Raw genomic sequence first — 26,669 nt, forward strand, 5'->3', positions numbered from 1 at the left:
GGAGGGTGGACCGGGGCAAAGAAAACAAGTTACCTCAGTGGCAGGACATGTTGTTGATGGTGTTCTCTGAGAATGAGGGGCAGCCTTTAAACCAGGGAATATGATTAGCGGGAAAATGAACAAGGTAAGACCCCACATTCTTTTAACCTGGAAAAAGTATTTTTCCGTTACTTGAATCAGTTTTTGCTGTTTGTATGAAGGATTTATTTTAATGTATGATGCTGAGTTTTCATGTGTTGGCTGTGCAGGGGCGCCATAACTTGAAAAGCATGCTACACTTTACTTGTATGATTTTTCTTATGAGTTATTGCCCCACGTTTAGCTACAAACTTAATAATGATGGTATGCCACTGCAGTAAAGAGAAACATGGAGAATTAAACAGGGGCTTGTTCTGTGAGAAGTTTCTAGCAGCGTCGCACTTCATTAAAAGTGACATAAAATGTTCTGAATAGAGTCATATGATGCACTAAGCAGCCCCCACCCCACTGTTACTGCGTCAGCGCCGTCAGCTACTGTTAATGTCGCCAAGTCATGTTAGAGGGGGGGAGCATGTTTCTCACGAGGTTAGTGTTTTTACAATAAGATGATTACATAATTGCATTTTTTTTAAAAAAACTATTCATAACTATACATTTACCGTATTTGGAATAGTTAATGGATTCAGTTGTGTAAGATATATGTGCAGGTACTTAAATGGTTGGTTTCTATACGTTTCCTTTATTATTCTTTCTAGCTTTAAGTCTAAATGGTCCAAAGCCAAGAGCAAGAGCTGCCACTCACTCTGCTTTAGCTGATTTTTCTTACACCTCATTAATACTTTTGTTGTTAGATGAAGACATTTTATGTTCTGCAATATATGATGTGTCCAAGTAGTTGACTAAAAGTGCAATTTGGTCTAAAGCTAGTGCCATTAAGAAGAGTAGGCATGAGTTACACCAACATACATTTGTAGCTCTCAACCTTCTCAGATTGTGATGACAAGCTATGGTGTGTGTGTGTGTGTGTGTGTGTGTGTGTGTGTGTGTGTGTGTGTGTGTGTGTGTGTGTGTGTGTGTGTGTGTGTGTAGGTTACTGTAACCAAATACATGCCTTGCCACATGTATGCATGATCACACTTGGTGTTGGACCACTCATTGAGAAGTCGATTGATAGAAAATATATATTGCCTATTATCATCATTCAAATAATGCAAAAAAGCAAGACAATTCAGTTTTTAACCACTCAAGGAAATGTCCTGCCTTTCTCTGTTTTATTTCATATCAAATTGAAATATCTTTGAGTTTTAAACTGACAAACCAACATTTTGAAGAAATCACCTTGGACTTTGAGATACTGGGATGGATATTTTTCCAAAGAATTACAGCATACTGTAGAAAGGACACACTGTAGGTGTGTGTGCTTGCCTACACTGATTAATGGCTATTGCGTGGTTCATACATCCGACCATTACATGAGTGTTGGCTCCATATCATGGTCCCTTGTCAGAGTTCCTATCCTGCTTTGGGACATGAGGGAAAAAAGCTGCGCATTAACAACAAGATAACATTGTCCAACCTCTCCAACCTTTCCTTTGCTGATAACAGTGGTCATTAGCAGTTTTTCTCCTATGTGAAACATATATGGAGATAGGTGGCGGTAAGCTAACGTTTTGGTCAGATAAGAAAAAGAGCTTGTGATTTGAAAATATTTTTGTCTGGGAAAACCTGGCTACAAAGACAAACGACATGCACACTAATATTCGATTATTCCAAAAAGTACACTATTCCAAATTTGATACTGGTCCTGTAGACAGCATATTCAGTTTGGATATCAAATTAGGTCCTGTTGCAAATGTAGCGATATGAAGTGTAAAAAATGTCCCGATAGTTACCAAATACGGTGACACAAGGAATATGACCTGTGTACTGCCAGCTTTAGCAAACAGTTGGCAGGTCTTGGAGTAACTGCATGCCCAAAAGAAAACCCACCAATTGTTATCACAAGTAAAACCTACAAAAACATGAAAACTTCATGAAAGACTTTTATATCAAGAGTTAGTTGAATAATCTTTTTGATTCGCCATGTAAAGTCCTTTGTGGGAACATGTGGGTCTTTCAGTATAAGGAAAAAACTATACTTTGTGTGTGCTGCCTTCGAGCGAGTCACTGGAGATGCTCTCGAACCAGCAGCACAGTCCTGTTGTTGTGCTCAGTGTACAGTAGGTATTCTAAATTTGTAATGATTGGGTGTAACTGAGAGGTTTGATGGTCCATGATGGCTGTGTTTACTCGGGACGCCCCCTGTTCACTGCCAGGCCCAAGACGCTGAAACAGAGCCTGGCTCACATTCCCTGGTGCCAGATGCAGTAACACTGAAATCTACAGTAGCAGCCTTTCAGTCCTGCCTGGAAAATCCTACAGCTATAAAACCAAATTGATGCCAATGACTTGCTTCTAGTAAGTCCAGCAGAAGCAGTAACAGGTTTCCTTGAAACAGAACTGAGGCTTGAACCTGGTCGGATCTGACTAATATGCTTAACCATCACTTCATCCTCCTGGATGATGTCATCCACTTACCGAAGCCACTTCATAGAACCTTGAGTAACTTTTTGAGGCAAAACAGATGGTGCATTTTGCCAGTAAATATCAACAACTGCAGCAAGGGGGATGGGGATGGTGGCAGTGATGGTGCTTTTGGGGACAAAATGCTCCTTAAATCTGTACATTTTAGGTTCAAGGCTAAGTTTAAGACTAGGATTAATGTATTTTGATTAGGTCTTTAGGAAATGAATGTAAATCCATGTAATGTCCTCTATAGTAATATAAACTGCACAATTTGGAAAAAAACAAGTTATTACTATGATCTTGACTAATATTGCAATTACGATATGATTCGCAATATTAGAGGACATTTTATTTGAAGCATTATTCATATTATCAAAGAAAAAAAATGATAATGTTTTTTTTTTTAAGGGATCTCTACCAAAAAACTATGATTTATTAAGTCTGTAGATTACGTTTGTGGGCTAGGCACCCAAAAACTGCCCTAAGATATTCGGACGTATTTTTTTCTCTACCAAATATTGCTGGTACTGCGATTTCGTATTTCACACTAGTCCATATTGCGGTTCCAAAAAATACATTTTGATTGTGTGCAGCTCTAATAGAAACCTCATTGTGTGTTTGTGTGTGTGTTTGTGTTAGCAGCAGGAGTCCTAGCAAACGGAAGTGCATCATGCTGACCTCACCTCGGGAACAGGCAGTCTCTGTTCCCTCCACTGCCTGCCCAACCCTACGGACACATACGTGCACACTCACATAAATGAATTGACACGTTTATTAACACAAACGCTGGCCTTGATGCCAACAAATGATGCAGGAACCCAGACCCATGAGAAACACTCTCAATGGAGGGTGGGATTCAAGTATACAAGAAAACATACACCACTGAAAGGCTGTGTGTGTGTTGGAGCATAACATAGTGAGATAAGCCGATATAACAGATGTTTGGCTTGTGAAATGGCCACTTCCATTTCTGATGGATAAATAAATGTTCCTGTCACGAAAAAGGAGGGTCAGGGGACTTCTATTGAAACTAGGGGCCAAGTCTGGATTTTACCAGAGATATTTTCAATGGGAAAACGATATTTGCTTGTCTTTGCAAGTTTAAAAATCTAAACAATTTGGGGTTGTGTATTTGGACAAAAGAAAAACTAGAGTTATACATCTGAATTTGACAAAACTCTCTGCAGGAGATTTGAATTGTGGGTAATCTCCAGTTCTGCTGCATTGATCTTGACTTTTCTTAACCATCTTTTGTGAATTTGCCAACAGGTAGTTATACCATTACAGAACTGTAGAGTTGGTGTATTGAAGTCAATCCAATTATGTATAATAATTAGGCAGACCTCCGAGAATACATATTTTGGTATCAACATTTTGTCAGATAAACAAAATGTATTCCGACAAAAAGGAAAAAGGAAAAAACCCACTTCCTTAGGTTTATTACTTGGCGTCCAAAACACCAGTCTTGCTACATTTTTCCTGGAGACCAACCAGTTTGTTGTCTTCCAAAAGCCTTTAAACCCTCTCACCTGCTGCCTGTGGCCAATCAGGGGGGAGCTTTGTATTAGTGCCACTTTGACCCAGGTCGAAACAATCTACCCTCATTTGGAGCTAAACAGGACTGAAATGCACATATTCTGGTCAAAAATATTTCTTTGCAACTAATCAGTAAAGAGTTCTTGTGATGACATGAGAAAATAGTTCATGCAGTTTGTCCTGGTGGTGCCAGGGTTGGCCAGACTTTTGGGTGTGCAGAAGTGACGCAAAGCGAAATGACTGTGCCAGGCTGGGAAGCAATGATCTAAAGATCTGAGACAAAGTTCCATTATGAGTCACAGAGTTCTTCTAATGACAAAATCAGTACGAGAAGTTTCCGCCTCGAGGCTTCTTTCGATGTGTGTCCTCGTTGACCATCTGCAGCTGAAGCTGAGGTCACGGTCTTGTGGTCCCCACTCCCACACAATGCCCATCATTGTCTAAATATCAAGACTATTTTTAGAGAGGAAGAAGAAGGAAGTAGCATGTGAGTTTCCAGGAGCAGGAATGGTTTCTGTTTGTTAGTTTTTACATTTGTATGCATAAATCTCTGCCTGTGTGTGCATCTCTTGTGTTCAACCCCTCCCACGTTCAATCCAGCTTCTGTTCAGTGATTGCTGGCAGACGTGCAGCCAAAAGGGTGGGGGGGGGAGGTATTTAGAAAGCATTTCTTTGACTCCAGAAAACCCTGGTCCCCTTTTCTGCCAGAAATCTAAAAATATTAGAAAAAGGGGGTTCTTGTGCATAACAGATGTTGTAGGGGAGGTCCTGGGATACAGGGGGGGCGATACATGGTGACAGGAAGAGGAAAGGGGAAGGATGTCTGTTTCCACTGACTGTCTGCTGGGACACACGTCTACGCGTGAGTTTGTGTGTAAAGAGTTTCTCTTCCTGAGGTCTCAGGTAGCTGTTTACAGGTTGTGTCACTTCTGTGGAAATACAGGCAGGTCCCAGCTGGTGGAGACTACTGTACTGTAGCTTATAGTGTTCACATGTATTGTATGCTTGTGAAGGTTTGTCCATCGGTATTTGTCAGTAATGGTTGTGCATCTACAGTTTCAGGGAATTAAATAGATTTGATTATTTGCTAACAATTGTGCTCTTTTAAAAAAATATGTACTGTTGTTGAATTGATCCAACCAGTGTCTTTATCAGCTAACTGAATGCTGAATAACACATGTTGTACCAGGGGAAGATGTTTTTTATCCATTACACTGGTGAAGGTAATTACTATCCTGGGGATCAGGCAGCATCACAGGTTGTTTTTACACTCTACCAGCTGTTTTCTGCTTTCTAAGTTGTAAACCGCCTTTACTGAGGTTTCCTTTGCTGGACTCCCAGGTTGAGCCATGTGCTACAGATTTGCTAGTTTTTAAAGGTGATCATGCAGTAGTTTCCTCATGATACAGGACCAAATGCCCTGAACTCTTCATTTGTTCTGCAGGGGACTTGTCTTTTTTCTAACTGTCATTACATATGTTGTTTATGTTAAATACTTAACCATGCGTTTGCTCTTGAGAGTGTTTAACTGTACCTATTTTAACAAAAGAGAAAGCAGAGATTTGTAAGGTCCATATTGCCTTACTGCCTTTATGATAGAACAGGCTTGTTGGACTTGAAAAAAAACTGAGCTTAATACTGATTGTTGTTGCAACACTGTTAAATTTGCACTTTATCTCTCCCATTTTACATATGTATGCGTGACAAAATATTTTCGAATCAAAGTCAGGGCAATTATGTTTTCCATCTGAACAGCAGCTGAAGCTTTTAGCAATACATTTTGTTTGTGTTTTCTTTGAATCCTTTTTGAGTAGGTTCAGAGCTAAATACCTTGCTAACTACATACCTTAAGCTTTACGTATAAATGATTGAAACTACAAAAATGGTAGAAAAAAAACGTTAGTGCTCCTGAGCAGAATATCATGAGCCACAAGTGCATACCAAGAGCAATAACAGTTAATTTGCCAGTATTGACACTCAACCATGTATCTAAAATAAATACAAGTGACTCTCTCTCTCCCGAGTTCATTTGGTAGTTGTTATGGACCTTTAAGACTTCTCCTCCTAAAGTTTGTTCTACTTAATGGACCGACTGCTTCCAAGCTAAGGAAAGATCTTTAAACTTCACTGAGATCATTCCTATTTTAAAAGTGATAAGTCTCTGCCTTAACAAATATTTGTGTAAAGTTCACTTCACCAAAATCATTGTTCACACAAACCAATTTGCAAAATATCATGTTGCCTTTTGCAAAATAGCACTTATACCTCTGCCAATGAGGATATGTATTTGGTTCAGTTTGGTGTTTTACGTCAGTAGGTTTGCGCAAAACCTACTAGACTGAATTTCATGAAACTTGTTGGAAGGGTGAAGCCTGGGCCAAGAAGGAACCCATTCAACTTCAAGTGGATCCGGCATGGAATTGCTGAGCGGAAAAAACAAATTACTTTTTTAAACATTGCAAGATATGGCATTTGACCTTTATTGGAAAGATAAAATAGAGAGAACACAAGAAATAAGGGAATAAAGAGAAACGGGAGATGACTGTGGGCACAAACTGGGATGATGCGGCCCATGGTTAGCGCCTTAACCCCCTAGGTCACCAACGGATGACAGCTGCATGAAACAAAGTGGTTCACCAGTGGAGAGTAACCAAGCAGTCCACTTACATGAACCAGAGTAAAGTCGCTTGTATTGTTGTCAACCGTTGTAGTAGAGAGTGCATGCAGTAGTAGAGTGGTGTTTCACTGTCTGACCATGATTGCCTGTGGTTGGACTATATAGTGGTATTGATTGTGTCTGAGACAGGAAGAATGTTGCCAACCTCTCCTCTACGTGTTTATCTCTCAGCCCACATCACCACTGCGGTTTAGCTGACTGTAACTGATTGCTTTTTTAAACTTACCAGGGCCCCATGGGTATACTCATTCATGCTTGCACAAACACAAACACAGACAAACTTCACAAGATTATTGCAAAAGTTCACAAATGAGGATGGTGGCCTACTTTGGACTGAATCTACAAGTTGTTTGGTGTTCTGGAGACTATCTCAAAGTTTCCACGTTTATTCAAGGTTTTTAAATACAAGGAATTAACTTTGGTGGATTCGTGCAGTAATTAAAGTTGAAAGCTTATATTGCAAAAATTCACACAAAAAAAGAAAATCATGCACAACAAAAAAATATAAGAAACAAATATAATATAAAAATCCTGTAGAAAAAAAAATATATATAGTGTGATCATCAGTCATGAATGTCAAGGTGGAACTAATAAGCATAGCCAACATGACGTTGTTAAATTGGCAAAGCAGCAATTTTTACATGCAGGAAAGACTTGGAGTAAGGAAGGATAGCCAAATCAAGGATTCATCAAACAGAGGAAGTGTTCATTAAACATATTCTCTGTGTGGATTCTGGTTAGTTACTGTGAAGAAGCTATACCGAGCCAGATAAAAATAAAACAAGAAATATATCATTTCCAAGATTAATAGCCACACAGTTTTAGAGAGCAACGTCAATCCCCCTGACCAAACCATATCACACTACAGCCTACCACCTGCACCTGATCCACCCACCCACTCCATCACTATCCAGTTTGCTGTGGTTGGAGTACAGTTGTACTGGAGCCGGACAGCGGCCATGTAACACAGCTGGCAGAGGGTGATGCCAGGCAGGCAGCTGTCCAAACACTGTCCAGTCCCTAGAACAGAGTCAGAGCAACAGAATAATGGGAGAAAAGAGTGTAAACAGCACCCTGTCTTTGTTACCATGGAGGAAAAGCACACACAAAGAAAACAAAAAACCCTTTATGTGTCAGGTTAATTATCCAAAGCTATGGAAATATGGACACTGAGTAGCCAACATCTCCTTTTAATGGCTGTTGTCATGGTTGTGTTTGCTCCATAAACTGTGTAAAGATAAATTGGACATACTCAAAGTCACATCATCTAATGAGTTGGCGTTGTATTGAAGTCTTCCTATCTTATTTTTATTGGATCAAGATCAAGAAGTGACCATAGTAAGATGAGATGGTGTAGCAGAGGAAATATTTTCATTGCTACACCTACGTATATCCTGATCTAGAAGAGGCCACGCCCTAAAGCATACGCTGCTTCATCGTCCGTTTTAGTCTAAATGGGTCACACACAAATTGGAGATTGAGACCATAAGCTCATCAGGAAAATGTAAAGTGAGGTAAAAAATGAAATGAGAAAACATTTTTTCATAGACTTCTATACAATCTATACTAACCCTAAACCTAACCCAAGAATATACTACATATTATGGAGTTGCAACTTCTAGCCATTAGAACAATTTCAGGTTTGAAGGCAACTCTTTTCAGACCTGAAGGTTACATCCACTTCTTTCATACAGTCAATGGTTCACACTCATATTTACTCGTAAGAGGAGTGAACAGAGAAACACATTATGGCATAAATCCTACATTTTTGACTGGATACATGCCAGTTTCCAGAGTATGTGTGCCTGCCTCAGTATGACATTGCACATACTGTTTATGTTCACATGCCCACCACCCCCACACTCTTACTCCCTCCTCCTTCTATGTATCCATGCATGAAAACATGCTAAGCTATCCAAATACTTAGCCCTGGGTTGTAAGCATTCCCATGTTCTCAAAGTCATGTCAGACTCAGTCATCTGTGGATGTGATCCCATGTTGGGAAACAAAGAGGCACTGGCCGGGATTGGCTACCACACACTCACAAGCACTCACAGATACACACACTAGCAGACTTTGTGAGAAATATTGACATTGGAAAAATAAGAGGTGGACATCTTTTACTTTCGCTTTTCCTCAATCTCTTTTTAAGAATTACATTAACACATTTGCTCCTTTTTTCTTTTTCACAAAACTTCTCACATACACACACTGAAACATACCCACACACTAAGGATTATAGTGTGGTATGGGCGGGAACCACAAGGATTATTACTGGAAGACAGTTACACAACCAGAACAGAAGTTCAAGAGCCAAAGGGAGTAGAGAATGGATGTGGCCAAAGTCGTGAAATACAAACTATGTATGTCATTCACAATCCTGTCATTATTACAGTCCACTAACCCACACGCCATAACTTTGTTTTCTTATGTATTTCTTTGAAAAGATTTGGGTCCAACTTTTAGTTTTCATCCATCAGATGGAAGTGTATGGAGGTTTAACCGAATGAAACGCTTGGATGAAGGTCAAACAAGGCTTCCTTTTGCATTGTTTGAGATCAGGCAGCAAACTATATCCTAATGTTTGATTCTGTATCAGGTTTCTAACTGAGTGGTATTCCTATTTATTTTTTTCTGCATAGGGGGGGAAGGGAGAGCCCCACGTCTTCAAGGAAAAGACCTTTAAAAAGAAGCGACAATGCAGCGTGTGCCGACAGAACGTGGACAACGTTGGTTCCTTCTGCAGAGGTACATTTTCTCATCATTGTTACAGATTGGTCACACACAACTGTAGTTAGTGACTCTAACGGACAAAATATTAATATTAGAATTTGATTAAGTGACTTTCCTTGCCAAAATACTTCAGATTAATGATGGTATGGATGAAAATCATCAACATTAGCTTTAAACATCATGAATCAAGTAACCTTTTTTACTGCACCACATATAGTACACACTTTAAAATCTAATGAGATTCCAGTTTCGATGACAAATGGAAAGCAATTTAACCATATACTAATTTTGCCATGTATTTCTTTATTTCCTTTTAGTATGCAAGACAGCAACCCACAGAAAATGTGAGGCAAAGGTAAGAATCTACCCCCATGAGTTTATTGTATTTACCCTCATTTTTTCCCTTAATTACCCATACAGTTCATTATGTGGGTTTCTGTAAAGTTTCTCAGCAGACCACCTATGGCCTCCAAATGAAAAGAAGAGTCAGTTGTGTTGTGAGTTGTAGACATCATTGAAAGTGATGTTGAACTGGGAAACATGATATTGCTTGCATCTACCCAAATGTGTCATCTCTTGAATAAAAAGTTCTGCCATGATTTCAGAATTTCGCATTTGACATCCTTACTGTGAACACAACCTGCTCTGTAAGAGGTAAAATGTGCAGTCATCGTCAACCATAACCATGACCCAACTAATTCCAGGTTAAGCCCAAATGCTGACCCTCTAATCTTTCTTAATCGGGCAGACCACTGGGAGGTATCCATCCTTGGTCATATTTTCATGTGACTGCCCTAGACTGTCGGAATAACATTTTAATGGTTATCCAAACTGCTTAGTACATTGTTCTGCTAGTGAGGTGTGAAAATACATGACAGTCGCTCTTTGAGGGCAGAAGTCTTGAGATATCTGCCAACAGAAGACCGCTCAGTTGCATTCCTCGGAAAGAGCTGCAAGCCTCGCTCGCACCCACAGTGCTGCCTCTGTGAAAGGAACATTGATGAAGCGGATGGTGTAATGAATAGACAGAGGGATGCAGAGGGGGAGAATGCCAGCCATGGCCAAAGTGATGAAGAGGGGATAGAAAAAGGGAGCCTTGGCTGGCAGCGGGCGAGAAAGAAAGCCAAGGGCGAAGGCATGTGGCAAAGACAAGCCTCATTCCTCGAGCTTCACCCCATCCTAACGTTTATTATCTGAGGAGAGCCATGAGGATGAGTTCAGGGATGAAAGGATGACTTTGAAAAAGTACAAGCAATGAAGAAGTAAAGCCAGGGTTTTGAGAAAAACATTTTGGAGAAGCTTTGAGCAAGTACTTCTGAGGTAAGGTGACAAAAAAAGTGTCAAAGTGTGTCACTTTACTTCTGAATTGATCGGCCAGAATGTGTGGGCTGAGGCGCATCTGTACAAATCTGATTGGAATCAGTCCAACTCCAAATATGGTTTGAATCCAATTTGCCAAAACATTTGCATTTTAACCGTTTTTTTTCTCTATACCCCAAAAGTAATGTGGATACAGTCTGGATAGGACAACAACAGGTTTGGCTGGTGGTCTGAACAGGCCCTTCTTGCTAAAACCATCTTATCACAAAACTTATTTTTCAAAATGCTATCTCCTTTTGGAAGGATAAAACCTAAAAATGGTTAAAGCGAGTGAATATAATTTTGGACAAACGTAATCCCTTGGTAAGACTGATTAACGAAAGCAATAGGGTGTTGTTTATTAGCCTTTCTGTGACTCTCGTGGTGTTTATGTGGTTGTTGATTGGTTGTTAGATTGCGATATCCATCGTTGCTTCCCAGGAAGGGAGAGGTCAGATAAGGCAGGGAGGGGGAGGATCTGGCTGATGTGTTCATCTCAGTTGTTATCTAACCTTGTGGGAAGGGGGGAGTCCAAAGAAGGATGGATTTGGGTTGGAATCCATCTGTTACACTGTGAATTGTAAAATGCATAATAAATAGATCTGAATAACAGGTCCCAGCTGTCTGACTACCTAACTAATTAGCCTTAGCCTTCCTGCCACGGAGAATGACCAGTTTTGTGCTGTTTTTCTCAGTTAAGAATCTTATTAGTTCAAGGTGTTGCCTCACTTGCACCTGATTCCCATTTGGCAGCTATTACCTATAACCTTGCATAATGAATGAACCACCTCTACCCTCCTCAATGAGCATATTAACCCCGTTTGTGTGCAGTCACACATCTGGATATCAGCCCTCGGTCATCTGTAAGCCATCCTGTTCTCCCCATGCTTCTATTTACAAATCCACCGCTGTCTTTACTGTAAATCTGGTGACAAATCTTTCGTTATACAACACCGCCTAGACTCCTGTCAGCTCCGGTTTTCTGGAAATGCCCTCCTACAGAGAAAGATTGGTGATTATTTGTGGGTGTTTTGTACATTTTGTGGTATTTTGTTCCCTTCTGTAACTATGTTCCCTTCTCTTTGCCCCCATGTCAACAGCCCCCAGCTAACCCATCACTGCTCTATAAAAAAAACACAGTCTCTCTTATACACTCAAACAAACAGAAGGCCCTTAACTGTTTTTATTTCAGCATGTCCTTCTCTCAGAGAACAGTTCCTCTTATCTTTGAACTCAAGTGGAAAATGTAGTCAACAGGGAATCGGGGGGAGAGAGGGAGAATGCCCGGGGCCCAGAGGCAAAGAGATGTAGGGAAGTCAGGGAAAGACACAGAGAGGGGGCAAGGGGGAACAGTAGGAGAAGAAGGGATTACAATTTGTGAAATACAGCCCCTGTCAAGTTGACTGGCCTGTCTGTCTAATTAGGGAAGAAGAGTCCTTTCCGCTAGGCGGGCGAGGGGGGGGGGGGGGATCCTTTACTGACTCCATGTACTGTATACACTGATCGGCTGACTGTTGCCCTTGAATAGGTTTGGGTAGGTTTGCTTTTGAGTTTCATCACATTAGAATAAAAGCTTTCAATTCATCCATATTCTGAGCTCGTTCAACATTGTCCATGGTACTAAAAGTTAGTTTCCCAATTGCAATAACTGCAAAACGATTTTGCAAGTGATGTTGATTTCAATAAATCAAACTAAAGTGCTCAAGGAGAAGTTTGTTCCGAGATCTAAGAAGAGGGTTACGCAGGTTAGGAATTGTCAAAATTGTCTAAGCTACACTTTCTGTGCGCCCTCACAATCAAACTTTTAAAACACAGGCACTCAACAAGTAATCTCTTGCAGTATTTGAGACCAAAGATTTCTGCTTGAGCAGGTCTTGGTTGGGTACATTCAAAAGCAGTCCAGATCAAGCAAAAGGTAGATCTACTGTATTTAATGTCAGGGTGCTTTTCATTATACTGTCAACCACTAAAGCCTGTTGGCAAAAACATGCACTTTTAGTGGATGTACATTGACATTACACAATACTGCGTTCTCTCTCTCTCAATACTGGACCAATTTCCAAAATGATTTTCTCCATAGTCATCAAAACACAGGTTGAAAAACACCAAAGTTATCCTTCAAACAAGATGTGTGAGTACCTAATCATTATCGCTGTATGTCTACTCAAACTCACTTTTGGTAGCAGGTCCTTTCTCTAGTTGGTTTGCCACTGGGAACAGTACCCATCTCAATGTAGGCATTGAACTACACCTTATTAACCCAGCTCGCTACCACATACTATCATCAACTTTTGGACAAAGAGGAATGAATTGAGTTGAGAAGACCTGTGCCGTACCATGCATTGGAATTGCAGAGACATAAACTCTTGTTTCACCAACTGGAAAAATAGTTGAGTGATAAGCCATCCTACAGATGGTGTATGTTGGCAGAGCAGAGCTGTGTATCACAGTGATTACAATCCCTGCTTCTCCCGCTGTGCACCAGGATCCCCCATATATCTTAACCTTATCCAATGAGCATGTCCAAAAACATTTCACATCAAGACTAAGCACTGAACTGTCTGTACTGCCTGCTCCGTTTTACAAGAAGAGGATGTACAATCAAGTACAGATAGATAGAATGGAAGTGGGGGAGGATGCCTGGATGAGAGGAAGAGCAGCATTAACCTCCTAAAGCTATCCCACATAAAAGCCTTTCATCAGGACAGTTGCTGTTGAATTCCAGAACCCTTTATTATTAGCAAAGAAAATGCTCTCTAGATGAAAGAGAGACTTTAAAGAAAACAGTCTGCAAAGTTTTTCTTTTACTTTTGCTTCTTTGCTTGGGTCATTTTCCTCAAGTCCATTTTGTCCGGCTAACAGAAACAGACCAGAGGAAGCGATGAGGTGATGGAACGATCGAGTAATGGTAGAAAAAAGTGCCATGTTTTCCAAACACTGTATTCTAACATCACAGTTGACCCAACATCCCCCCCACCCTACAGACTTCCTGTCCAAGGGTCAAATCTCTTCCTGATATATGAGGAATATGTCACTTGTTGCTGTAACATTCTTGGCTTTTAATTTTGATATTATAGCTCTGGCAATTGGGAATTTGTAGGATAGGGTTAGGGTCAAGGTTCACTCTCTGATCCTATAAATAGACTATAATAAAGTGTGGAGCAAAAGGAGCAACTCAGACCCCCAGTGCATTCTATTACTATTAGGCAATCCATGCTTTTATACAAACAAAAACAATCTCAGTGGTTTCAATTCTTCAAAATAGATGAACATTGTGTAGTTATGATCAGTACTGAAGTTTTTTCAAAAGATTTAACTCAAAAAACATAACATATGTTATTTGGTGCAGACTTTTTTGTCCCTCTAGGGACATGTGTGCTGTGTTTTTCCACCACTGCTTAGTGTCAAACTTTTTTTGAGTTTTTATGACCGGCTCGCAGGCCAGAACAAAAAAATTGACACGCAAAAGGGTTTTCCCCAAGAACAAATTCACATTTATTTTATATAAAGCAAAATCAAGGGACCCAGGCTGGGCGAGGGGAAGGGGATCTTCGACAGGGCGTCCGACACAGGTCCTGCTGAGAGTCATGGAGCGCCACTGACTCGGGGCAGCTGGGCTCAAGTAGCTCCTGGGGCACTGGCCAGGTGTCCCCAGTTACATGATTGGCCTCATCAGCTCCACCCCTATCCTGGACCTGCAACACACCAACACATCCTCACAGGAAACAGCCAACAGTCAACAGGCTCTTGGCCGTTACAGAATACAATGCTGTCCGACTTATACCAAGGCACAAACTACAAAACACTTTGTTGTTGTTACAGATTTTATTTCCTTGGTCTAACTATCTTCTTAATCACTTTAAACATGGTGGGAACATCATGGAAATTGTTAGGGGAATGTTTACATAAAGAAGTTGTAATATAGGTAGAGTTTTGTGCTGGGCCCAGGCTCTGCAGGCTCTGAACCCATGTTGTCAGTGAGCATCAGTCATCACTGATCGTTCAACAAAAGTCCATGATCGAACGAGTGGAGAGCAATAACTTGGCGATGTTTCCTTCAGTTGAGGAATACCCTGACAGCACTGACATCAACGACACTATATGTGAGCATTTGAGGAAGCTTGTGCGTCAATTCGCAAAGTACTTCACTGATTCGGAAGAGTGGCGCCGTGACAGCAAGTGGATCCTGCTCCCATTCAGTGACGATGCATCAGTAGGGTCAAGTCTGACGGCTGTGGAAGAGGATAAGCTGATTGAGATGTCCACAGACTCTGTCAGGAGGCATATGTACGACACACAGCCCCTTGTTAAATTCTGGATAAGTTGCCAGACAGAATTTCCACAGCTTGCTGCAAAAGCAATGAGGTGTCTTTTGCCCTTTCCAACCACATACCTGTGTGAGAGTGGTTTTTCTACACTGGCGTACTTAAAGAATAAGTACAGGGCTAGGCTTGATCCAGAGAATGACATGAGACTGTCTCTGTCTACCATTTCGCCACGAATAGACAGGCTGTGTGGACTTCACCACGCCCAGATATCACACTGACAGGTAGGCCTAATTCTCCCATGTTTTCACTGTTACGACCCTGGCGGGTTTGTGTGTTAATGGTAAGCCTGTTCTCTCTCCCTGCTTTTCTCAATCTCTCTCTGCTTTTCTCAATCTCTCTGTCTCTACAGCAGGTGATTGGTGACAGGTCTGTCCTGGCTGGGTTATAAAAGCCCTGACCAGCCAGCAGTTGAGGCTGCCTTGGTCTTCATTTGTTGGATTTTGGTTCTCCGGTGTTGTTGGATTTTTGTTCTCCGTTGTTGTTTTGTCACACACCTAGACTGACTTTGCATGACATTTTTAGTTACTTTTCCCAATACTGAATTGCACAACACTTTATTATTCTTTATTCTTTCTTTAAAATAATCTTTAATTTAATTTAATTTAATAAATCTACTTTTATTATTATAAAATCTGCGTGGCCTCTCTTTCATGTTTCATGCATTGAGCTATGCATGTAACACCAAATACACACGCGCACGCGCAGGCACATCAGTGGGCCGCGGATTGCTTTCTAGTCCGAATGGTGGTCCCTGGGACAAAACCAGTTGAAAACCCCTGCTCTAGTTGGTTTGCCACTGGGAACAGTACCCATCTCAATGTAGGCATTGAACTACACCTTATTAACCCAGCTCGCTACCACATACTATCATCAACTTTTGGACAAAGAGGAATGAATTGAGTTGAGAAGACCTGTGCCGTACCATGCATTGGAATTGCAGAGACATAAACTCTTATTTCACCAACTGGAAAAATAGTTGAGTGATAAGCCATCCTACAGATGGTGTATGTTGGCAGAGCAGAGCTGTGTATCACAGTGATTACAATCCCTGCTTCTCCCGCTGTGCACCAGGATCCCCCATATATCTTAACCTTATCCAATGAGCATGTCCAAAAACATTTCACATCAAGACTAAGCACTGAACTGTCTGTACTGCCTGCTCCGTTTTACAAGAAGAGGATGTACAATCAAGTACAGATAGATAGAATGGAAGTGGGGGAGGATGCCTGGATGAGAGGAAGAGCAGCATTAACCTCCTAAAGCTATCCCACATAAAAGCCTTTCATCAGGACAGTTGCTGTTGAATTCCAGAACCCTTTATTATTAGCAAAGAAAATGCTCTCTAGATGAAAGAGAGACTTTAAAGAAAACAGTCTGCAAAGTTTTTCTTTTACTTTTGCTTTCTTTGCTTGGGTCATTTTCCTCAAGTCCATTTTGTCCGGCTAACAGAAACAGACCAGAGGAAGCGATGAGGTGATGGAACGATCGAGTAATGGTAGAAAAAAGTGCCATGTTTTCCAAACACTGTATTCTAACATCACAGTTGACCCAACATCCCCCCCACCCTACAGACTTCCTGTCCAAGGGTCAAATCTCTTCCTGATATATGAGGAATATGTCACTTGTTGCTGTAACATTCTTGGCTTTTAATTTTGATATTATAGCTCTGGCAATTGGGAATTTGTAGGATTAGGGTTAGGGTCAAGGTTCACTCTCTGATCCTATAAATAGACTATAATAAAGTGTGGAGCAAAAGGAGCAACTCAGACCCCCAGTGCATTCTATTACTATTAGGCAAATCCATGCTTTTATACAAACAAAAACAATCTCAGTGGTTTCAATTCTTCAAAATAGATGAACATTGTGTAGTTATGATCAGTACTGAAGTTTTTCAAAAGATTTAACTCAAAAAACATAACATATGTTATTTGGTGCAGACTTTTTTGTCCTCTAGGGACATGTGTGCTGTGTTTTTCCACCACTGCTTAGTGTCAAACGTTTTTTGAGTTTTTATGACCGGCTCGCAGGCCAGAACAAAAAAATTGACACGCAAAAGGGTTTTCCCAAGAACAAATTCACATTTATTTTATATAAAGCAAAATCAAGGACCCAGGCTGGGCGAGGGGAAGGGGATCTTCGACAGGGCGTCCGACACAGGTCCTGCTGAGAGTCATGGAGCGCCACTGACTCGGGGCAGCTGGGCTCAAGTAGCTCCTGGGGCACTGGCCAGGTGTCCCCAGTTACATTGATTGGCCTCATCAGCTCCACCCCTATCCTGGACCTGCAACACACCAACACATCCTCACAGGAAACAGCCAACAGTCAACAGGCTCTTGGCCGTTACAGAATACAATGCTGTCCGACTTATACCAAGGCACAAACTACAAAACACTTTGTTGTTGTTACAGATTTTATTTCCTTGGTCTAACTATCTTCTTAATCACTTTAAACATGGTGGGAATCATCATGGAAATTTAGTTAGGGGATATGTTTTACATAAAGAAGTGTGTAATATATGGTTAGAGTTTTGTGGCCTTGGGCCCAGGCCTCCTGCAGGCTCTGAACCTCATGTTGTCAGTGAGTCATCAGGATAACAGGATCCAACTGTATCGTTTCAACATAACAGAGGCTGTCCTTCCTGAATAAAGGAGTCATTGCTTTATCACAGACAGCTCTGGTAATTGCCGAGATAGGCTAGCATGTTTTGAGTTAGAACTGTGTGTGTGCGTTTTTTGTGTGTGTATAGCAAGAGAGCAAGGGCATGAACAAGTGAGTGAGCGATGTTGATGAGAGCTAAAACCATAAGCATGACAGCTAAGTTAGCCAAATTGGGCCTCCGCCAGTCTGCGTTTTCTGTGTTTGTGTGTGTGTGTGTGTGTGTGTGTGTGTGTGTGTGTGTGTGTGTGTGTGTGTGTGTGTGTGTGTGTGTGTGTGTGTGTGTGTGTGTGTGTGTGTGTGTGTTTGTGCACATGCATAAGCAGCACTAATTGTCCTGTGGGTTTGGCCCTTCTTATATCTAACAGGAAGAGACCGTTTAGATGTCTCTGTTACCGGGAATCTTACATATTGATACCCACACTGGTGCAGCACTTTACAGATTTTGGTGATATCTATAAAAAAAGGTTATGAACTAGCATTCAACTATTGGCTTCTTTCTAAATTAAACATCTAAAATAATAACAAATAAATCCCAGAAAGACAAGATAAGGACATATCCACACTATTTTGTTTGTGAACTCTGCAAAGGGAGATGGGTCCTAAAGCAACAGTTGATAATGTACAATGTCTGAATGATAAGAATGTATTTGTGCATACTGTATGTTAAACACTGTTGAAATTGTAGAGCAGTGGATGTAGTGCTTTGGGGAATCGTATCTATGCCTACTTATCAACAGGATGAATGACAGATGCTCAACCGCAGAGGGAGGGAAGGACTGTGAGATCCGTAATAACGCTGCGTGTTGGTTGGTTCACAGGACATTTTTATATTGTTGATCTCTCCCAATCTCATCCCAACCCATGGCTTCCTACTTTGTTTATTTACCCGCATCTATTTTTGTCCAGCTTACAGCCCTTGTCTGGGATGGTGAAGATGGGTGGATGAGAACAGTGCTGTTGTCAACACACCATGAAAATACTTTGTATTTATGCTCTTGTTTGCTTTTATAATCCATTTGCTATTAAAACAAATCTATAATGACCATTATTTTTGAAAAACCCCACCATTTTAAAAAGTGATCAGTACGAGTTATGTTAAGATTGTTACTAAATGTATCCGTATTGAATTGGCCACTAATTTGCATTTCTGTTTGTGTTTTCCATCTGCAAAGCTTCATGAGTATATCTGTGCATCGTGTATGTGTAGTCTGTGTAGTCAAAATAAAGCTCCACAACAGGGAAATGTATCCCCTGCAGTCATAAAGACTCCAACACAGGGACCCATGTGACCTGCGATATCTTCGGCTTCCCTCTCAGCTGCTTGGAGCAGAAACGAAACAGCTTGAGACACAGACCCCTTTCTTTCTTTTTGGGGTCAAAACAAAGTGTGGGAACAAGAGACAAAGACTGAGCGAGGGAAAGATGTGCTGAACAGGGAGAAAAAGAAAGAAAACACAGATAATGTCTTTGTTAGCTGGTCCCACGTACAGTAAAGTGCTAAAAAGTGCGATATGGGACTCCTGAGTCGGGAGGATAGAAGTCCTTCACCCATATATGTTGTTTTTGCTTAACCATTGCCTTGAAGTCCCCTCGTACAAGCTGGGTGCTTTTTGGTTTTCTCATGACGTCCACCTTGTCATGATTAAGGGGCATTAGACATGTGGGGTGCATTTGAAGGATAGTCATAAAGCTAAGCTAGGTAACTCTCAACCCTGCCATAAAATGACCCTTAACCCACCAGACCAGCAGACATGTATGAAAGAAGTTTTAAAGAGGACATATGCTCATTTTTCAGGTTCATATTTGTATGTTGTGCCTCTAATGTGACAATTTTCCATGCTTTAATGTTCAGAAAGCTCTTTATTTTTCTCATTCTGCCTGTGCTGCAGCAACTCTTTTCACCCTCTGTCTGAAACCAGAGTCCAGTCTGCTCTGATTGGTTAGCTGGCCATCTCTGTTGTGATTGGTCAACAGCTTAGAAATGTCACGCCTCTTTAGCAAATCACAAACACTTTGTTGGAGCGCGTGCCAATAGAAGCGCACGTGTTACTTGGTGATGTCATTATGTAACAGAAGTAACGAAGGAGTCCAGGGGAGGCGTTTTCTGTGTGAGGGAGAGAAATTCCCCCCTTTGCCAACCATTTATATACACAGAAACGTACAAAACACAATACAGGAAAGGAGAAAAGGCAAAATGGGGACTCTTTAATTTAATCTTAAAATTACATGTTTTTCCCAGTGTTATATTAATGAGATCATGGACTTAATATAATATGAAAAACTTAATATAATAAGAAATGCCATTGGCAACCATTTAGAGAAAAACAAAGCTGGCTTTTAGAAGGCTGGCTAGACTTCTAAACCTAGGATTTAAAACAGATAGCTAATTGGCAAAGCGTGATAAATTGTTAAGTCGTAACTATTACATAAGTCTTCCCCAAGCTTGCATATAAATCCACATGACAAACAACTTTAGAGACTATTGCTCTATGGGTGAAATTCCAGTGCAATGGCACTAAGTCAGTCAGTAAGTGGGATTTCTGTCATGTTTTTAGAAATTGCTCCCTTAAACCTCTTAGCTTTGCATCACAGGATGTAATACAAACGTCTGGAACAGAGGTGCTGTTTTCCATCCACGTTATCCAGAAGGGCTTTAGTCAACAGGTGGATCCAATAGAGCATGTGATTGCCAACCCACCTCAATTTAAGTTATTGTGAAAAAAAAACATCCCTGTTTCTTATTTTTCCCCTGCTTAAGAAGGATTTTAATTTGCTCGGACTGCTTTTACTATACATTCCTTTTGCTGTTCGTCTGTTTGGAATTTGAACTATGACAGAAAACAGGGGCACTCTTGACACGCTTGAGCAATATTGCCTTGAAGGTAGCATAGGGTTTCGGTATTTGGAACATGTAGTTAACGGTACATTTACCAGAACGCCTGTTGAGAAGGGTATGAAGTAACTGTTATTACGACATGTATGTTCAGATTAGCATAGCAGTAGTTGCTTTGTTCTATTTGTACCCTTATGTGTCTAGTCACTCCTCTGCAGGTACTTCATTGAAGCTGACATACCCGTCTTACTAACAGTGTTTAGAGAAGAAATTGCTCTCTGGGGTCTTTTTGCTCCATTTACTTCAAGGCCCGCTATATTCTTCTATAGCTTGCTCGCTGATGATGGTGATGAAAGATCTCAAGGCCACGACCAGCATCGGCTTTCACTGCTGATATGTTGCAGCTTTCATCATTGCCCTCTGATTGGCTCTCCCAAGAGAGCTTAAGGAATGAGGACACTATTTAGGCTAACCATCAAAGCAAATGCGGCATGTGTTTACATGTAGCTACAGGGCGGTTCGGGTTTGATCACTATCTGGTTATTTACGACACATTGTTGCTGTATAGTTCTTTTATCATGTCTTCATACCTGATTGACAAATTGGTTGTTTGCGATTGACTTCAAAACAACAAATGATCGTGGGACAGTATAAGGCGCATATTGTGAAATGGTCACAGTTTCAAACCCATTCACATTGCGAATTAAAACAAAACTGCATTGTTAGGTAAAGGGATCGAAGATGATTTGAGTTCAAATTAAATGTTTGGGTAAATTAGGTCATGTTCATTAAGTAAGTTGACTCAAAGAGGCCCTATTCTGTTTTTGGGGGTTTTCGTTTTTTTGTGCATGTAAATGGTCTGCAAAGACTAAAATCCCAAAGTTCCCTCCAGAGGGAGTTTCTCTCCCACACATTCCCTAAGCTGCCGTGAAACGCCTAACTTGTACTCCTTCGTTTACTTACCTAACATAGTGACATCACTATGTATAACCCGTGCTTCTATTAGCTAGCGCTTTAACACATTGTACGTATTAGGAGGCGGACGTTTCCAACACATCTCTAAGCAGTTGACCAATCACAACAGAGCCGGCCAGCTAACCAATCAGAGCAGACTGGGCTCTGGTTTCAGAATGTACTCTTTAATGAATTAATTTAGAATAAGTCAACGTTGACCTATATTTCTTACACTCTACAACATTTCAGACATCTGTTAGACCCAGAAATGGCTGCTCCATAACAAAAAAGGAAAATAAGGGAAAGCTGTGTTAAAGGCAAAAATGTGTCGTGAAATGGGTCATGTGACAGTGTTTTGGAAACAACCAAGGCACAGCCTGCTTGCGCTTCCACAGTGAGAATTAAAAACAGGTCTTTAAAGATTAAGCATTTGATCAAACAGGAGTTTGAATTCCAAATAAACAGTTACAGCCTTAGTTGTTTTCTTCTACTGGGAAAATATACAGTATTCACACGCATATTGTGCCCCACTTTCAAATTCACTGTGGCAGGCTCTCACAAACACACCAGTTTCTCACACTAATAACATACCAGGGCTGCTACCTCAGCCTTAGTTATCCTTCTTGAAACCCACAGCTCTTAAGCCATGCGTTGAGAGTGGAGGGCTGTGCATTATCCATTAGCCATGCTTCTGCTGGCTTTGATGGATCAAAGAGCATGTAAAGGGCTGCAGGACCCAAGGCCACTGCAGAAATACAAAAAAAGAATGGACAGAGAGGGAGAGGACAGAGGGCTGGCAGATGGAAATGGAAGGAAGAGGATAGGGAAAGGGATGGACGAAAGGGGCGGGGGGGGGGGGGGGTGGTGTTGAGGGTTATGGTGGGTCACAGCTCTCTTAGAGTCACCAGCTGGACTGTGCTGAGACAAGGCAGCTGAGGGAAGCACAAGAGGGGGATTCACAGAACTTTCAAGCCCATTTTCACAAGTTCAAATATCCAAAATGTAATGGGTTCTTCCTTGACCCATGCTACACCCTTCTACCAAGTTGCCTGCATATTAGGCCACTAGTTTTTTTCTTTAATCCTGCCAATAAACTGACAAAGAAACCAACAAAGCACACTAAAAGCATAATCCTGTAATAAATTAGTAAGTAATATGCATGGTTGATTTAGTCACATTGCTCACTTTGATGTCATGTTACTGTTCTCAAGCTTCTTCATTGTTTTACTTTATTTTTAAGAACATTTTAGGCATGCTACCAGCACAATCTGGAGCATGTTAGGACAAGCAGGTCGTAGTTCTTTGTCTTTTTTCAAGGATATTTGGTTACTTGGAATCAAACCTATGACCTTTTAGTTTTGAGACACTTTTAGACCAGGGACTAAAAGACGTAAGAACAACAGGGGAGGTACAAAAGGAAGGCTGAAAAGATTTCAAGGTTTGCCGGAAGGTGAGTGGTGAAAGGAAGACAAACAGGAAAGGGTTTCTACGAAATCGATTAGAGAAGAAAAAAGGAAGCAGAGAAAGGGAAAGGAAGTATTGAGATTGTAAGAAAGAGTAGGTGGAGAGAATACACAAAGCAAGATTGAGGTTAGGAGAAATTGGAGTGAGACTAGGAAAACAAAGAAGGGGAAAGTACAACAATTGGAAGAAATATGGAGGGGAAAATCTGCCTCACAAAATGGCAAACGTAAAGAGGGGACGTGAAGGGGGATGAAATTTGGACAGAGACATGAGATGGGTGGAGGTCTATTAGCAGGAAGTTTGTGCGTAAGTGTTGGCCTGGGGAGATGGAATCTGGTGTGGTGTGTTTGTTCTGGCTTAGCTGCCGCCCTTAGCAGGCCCCTTCACTGGGCACTGGGAGAGAGGGATGTAGAGGAATACATTGAGGGGAAGAGGGACACATTTTGAATAAGAAGAAGCAAAAGTGTCAACCTAGGTAAAGCCTGATGCAAGCTGTCAGAGAAAGAGGGGTACACGTTCAAAATTTGGTAACCGTAGTCATAACAACTGGAAATTTTAGACAATGTGGATGGTGTGGACTTCTTCCAAGATTAAAGGAGAAACTGGAACCAGTGAGTCCAGAAGGTTCTCATTTGTCTTGTTAGAAGCTAGTTGAATTGCTTACATTTTCCAACAATACCACCAGATTTCATTAGGAGTTTTGTGGCTTCCATTGAATGTCTGACACATTGACTTTCCCAATTTACATTATTCTTCAGGGATAGCAGATTCTCTTTATGTCACCATCCTCAAGCTTTATAAGGCTTGAACATTTCTTGCTGAGTGGACATAAAGGCAACAAGAACTTAAATACAAACTAACCAAATAAGGTAATTTGGTGCAGGCGTTGTATAAGCTCAGGTGAAAGGGGTGAGGTGATTAAGCAAGGAAAGAGGAAGACTCTGATTGGCTTGGAAAACTGGCAAGCACTTGTAGCAGGGAGGGTTTAATGAGGTTAATGGAGAGAGTTAGTGTTGATTGGCATTGGAAAGAAACAGTAGGTATTTTTGGTTTCACTTATGAATCATACATTTCAAAGAACATAAACAATAATAATAAATAGCTTAATAGATCAGTCTTTTTGTTATAAGACCTTGGTTTTGTTTGAATGCTTTATTAACATATTATCTCACTGACTGTTTGGCATTAACTGTCCTATATCAACACAAGCGACACAAACCACTATCAAGAACTGTACACTATTATCAACTAAACTACTATTATTTAATTTGTAGGTATATTTCACAGTGCAGTGGCACTCCCAATGAAATTGGTCAAGTGATTGAGTCAATCCCAGGATCCCACAGGTATTAATAGCAGAAAAGTGGAACAGAATTTGGACAGAATTCCTGTGAGATGTGCTATGTTCAACCCTACGCCCAACTGCAGATGTGCAACATACTGTATAAAGTCAAAAATATTGTATGTATCTGCACTGGGATAAGAATCTGCTCCAAAAATGTTATTTATTCTTCCGTCCCCAATGCTATTCCTTTAAACAAGTGTCATGATTTTGGGGGGTGATAGTTCTTCCATAATCTTGAAGTAGTAAAAGTGTCAGGTACAAGGACACTAAATAACCATCTACTTACTATTATTAGCTGCTCTCTACAAACATTTTTGCTAAACGCCTAAAATGTAAACTGAAGTTGGAACAATTGAAAGGGATTACAGTAGAGAGAAGACAATTGATAAGAAGAGGCATCTTTCCTTTTAACAAGACTTAGTAAAGACAGGGACTAAGATATTTGACCGGGGCAGGAGGGAGGTAATTGCTTACTTGTCATGGTTGTCAGAAATTTGAGTAGAAGAATGATAGAAGCAGGGTCCATCAAGCTGAGCCCTGCAATATTCATAGAGCAAGGACTTGATTGAGAGCCCCATTTGTATCTTGGCATATGGGTTGCATATGACGACTAAAGTCAATCTCGTTTTTTGGAAAGGGACTTTTTGATGTCCTTCCTCTGATCTAAAAAAAACCCCTGAAAACTAATCTAGATCAGCTTGACGGAACTAGGAGATGGTCATAAATTGGGTTCAGACTGGGAATAAATAAAGAACCACAACACAGGATAGGATTTGACATTCATTTCCCAATGGAGATGGAAAAAACTAACATTAATTCTCAGAGTGAGTCATGCAGGAACATTGTCCAGTTAGTCATTCAATCGCCGAACAGATTTCCTGCGACTTCTGTCAGACCAGACGAGTCTCGATTTAGCTCATTATCTGTTCCTCTGGCTTCCTGTTGATGTCCGTAGTTACGTACAAGGATAAGTAAGAGACCAAGCTTGATTTTAAAGTAAGAACATACACTGTACAACACACACACACACACACACACATGCAAGGTGACACACCCTCAGGTTCAGGGCCTGTGCAACTTCCCTTTTGTGCACAATGAGATATACACAAGCCCTTGCCCTTTTCCTGTATCCAAATAAACAGTCCAAAAAAGGGCCATGTAACGGGAACACTGCTGTGTGTGTGGGTGTTCATGTGTTGCGTGTGTTACGTAAGCACGACTGTGGCCCTCGGCCCCCTTCATTAGGGCTGCTGTTCATTGGGCTGTAGGCTTATTATAACAGATATGGGAGTTGGATGTGTCACTCCGTATGCTTCTGTCTCAGTGCTCCTCCAGTTGTGTTAACATTTGCCCATACTTTACATTTTACAAACATGCTCTCAATCATCAACTGCACTTGTATTTAATGTGACACTTGAGTGCATCTAAGTAGTTTCACAGACAGTGTTTATCTGTCTCTGTGTATTCTTCCCCAAGTCTGGCCTCAAGAAGTTGCACTGCTAGGCTGTCTGATAGTGGGGAAGTAATATCCTAATGTTAGGTCGGCAGTGTTCCCAGCTGTAGTCTACAAATTGAGATACAAGGTAAAAATGTGAGGATTTTCTTGCGCAACAATGCAAGGGCAGTTACTGTTTGATGTTGATTGATGGCCGAATATGTATTTAGAAATACTTTATATATGTTGTTATTACTTCTGTACGTGCATGTTTTATTCCCCTGCATTTATAAGAGACATGTTGATTTATTTTAAATAATTTAATTAAAATTGGGCTAGTAGTTTTCCTGTAATCATGCTGAAATAAGACACATTGAACCAAAAAAGGAACCTCCTAGGCATTGATAACAACTTTCTGAAAATGTTCAACATTTTCTGAAAATGTTCAACATTTTCTGAAAACATTTTAGGAAACACCTTGACTTTTTTACCAAGAGTTAGGTACCTTGACCTCTCTTTGTCTAGTCCTGCTAAGCTAGCACCCTAGTTACAATCTAAGATTTAATACATTGAAAATTCAACAATCACCGCTGCATTTATCAACTTTATTTCCATCTGTGGTGTAGAATCCAAAGTGGTATCTTACTTAACTTCTGAAATAGTTTTGTGTCCTAGCATAATATGTTCAGATTGGCATGCTAGTTTTCTCAACAGTGTCGTTAGCGAAGATAACACTTAGCTAACTGAGGCTAATGCTATGTTAGCTCTACAGTGACAAAGTAACAGGCTTCAGGTAATTACTT

General features: G+C 40.8%; 1 protein-coding gene across 9 annotated transcripts in view; it reads left to right on the forward strand.

Moving 5' to 3' along the window:
- Positions 1-26,669, forward strand: part of tns2a (tensin 2a) — a 55,095-nt gene that overhangs the window by 7,551 nt on the left and 20,875 nt on the right. For 6 of the 9 annotated variants that reach the window (XM_063882335.1, XM_063882413.1, XM_063882178.1 and 3 more), the window contains exons 2-3: positions 9,400-9,505; positions 9,808-9,845. In XM_063882335.1, the coding sequence (XP_063738405.1) occupies positions 9,400-9,505; positions 9,808-9,845 (144 nt within the window). Of the gene's footprint in view, positions 1-28; positions 125-9,399; positions 9,506-9,807; positions 9,846-26,669 lie in introns of those variants that run through there. The other 3 variants (XM_063882661.1, XM_063882695.1, XM_063882772.1) reach the window with 1 other exon arrangement.

The sequence above is a fragment of the Eleginops maclovinus genome, chromosome 1, assembly GCF_036324505.1.
Source record: "Eleginops maclovinus isolate JMC-PN-2008 ecotype Puerto Natales chromosome 1, JC_Emac_rtc_rv5, whole genome shotgun sequence".
Taxonomy (NCBI): Eukaryota; Metazoa; Chordata; class Actinopteri; order Perciformes; family Eleginopidae; genus Eleginops; species Eleginops maclovinus.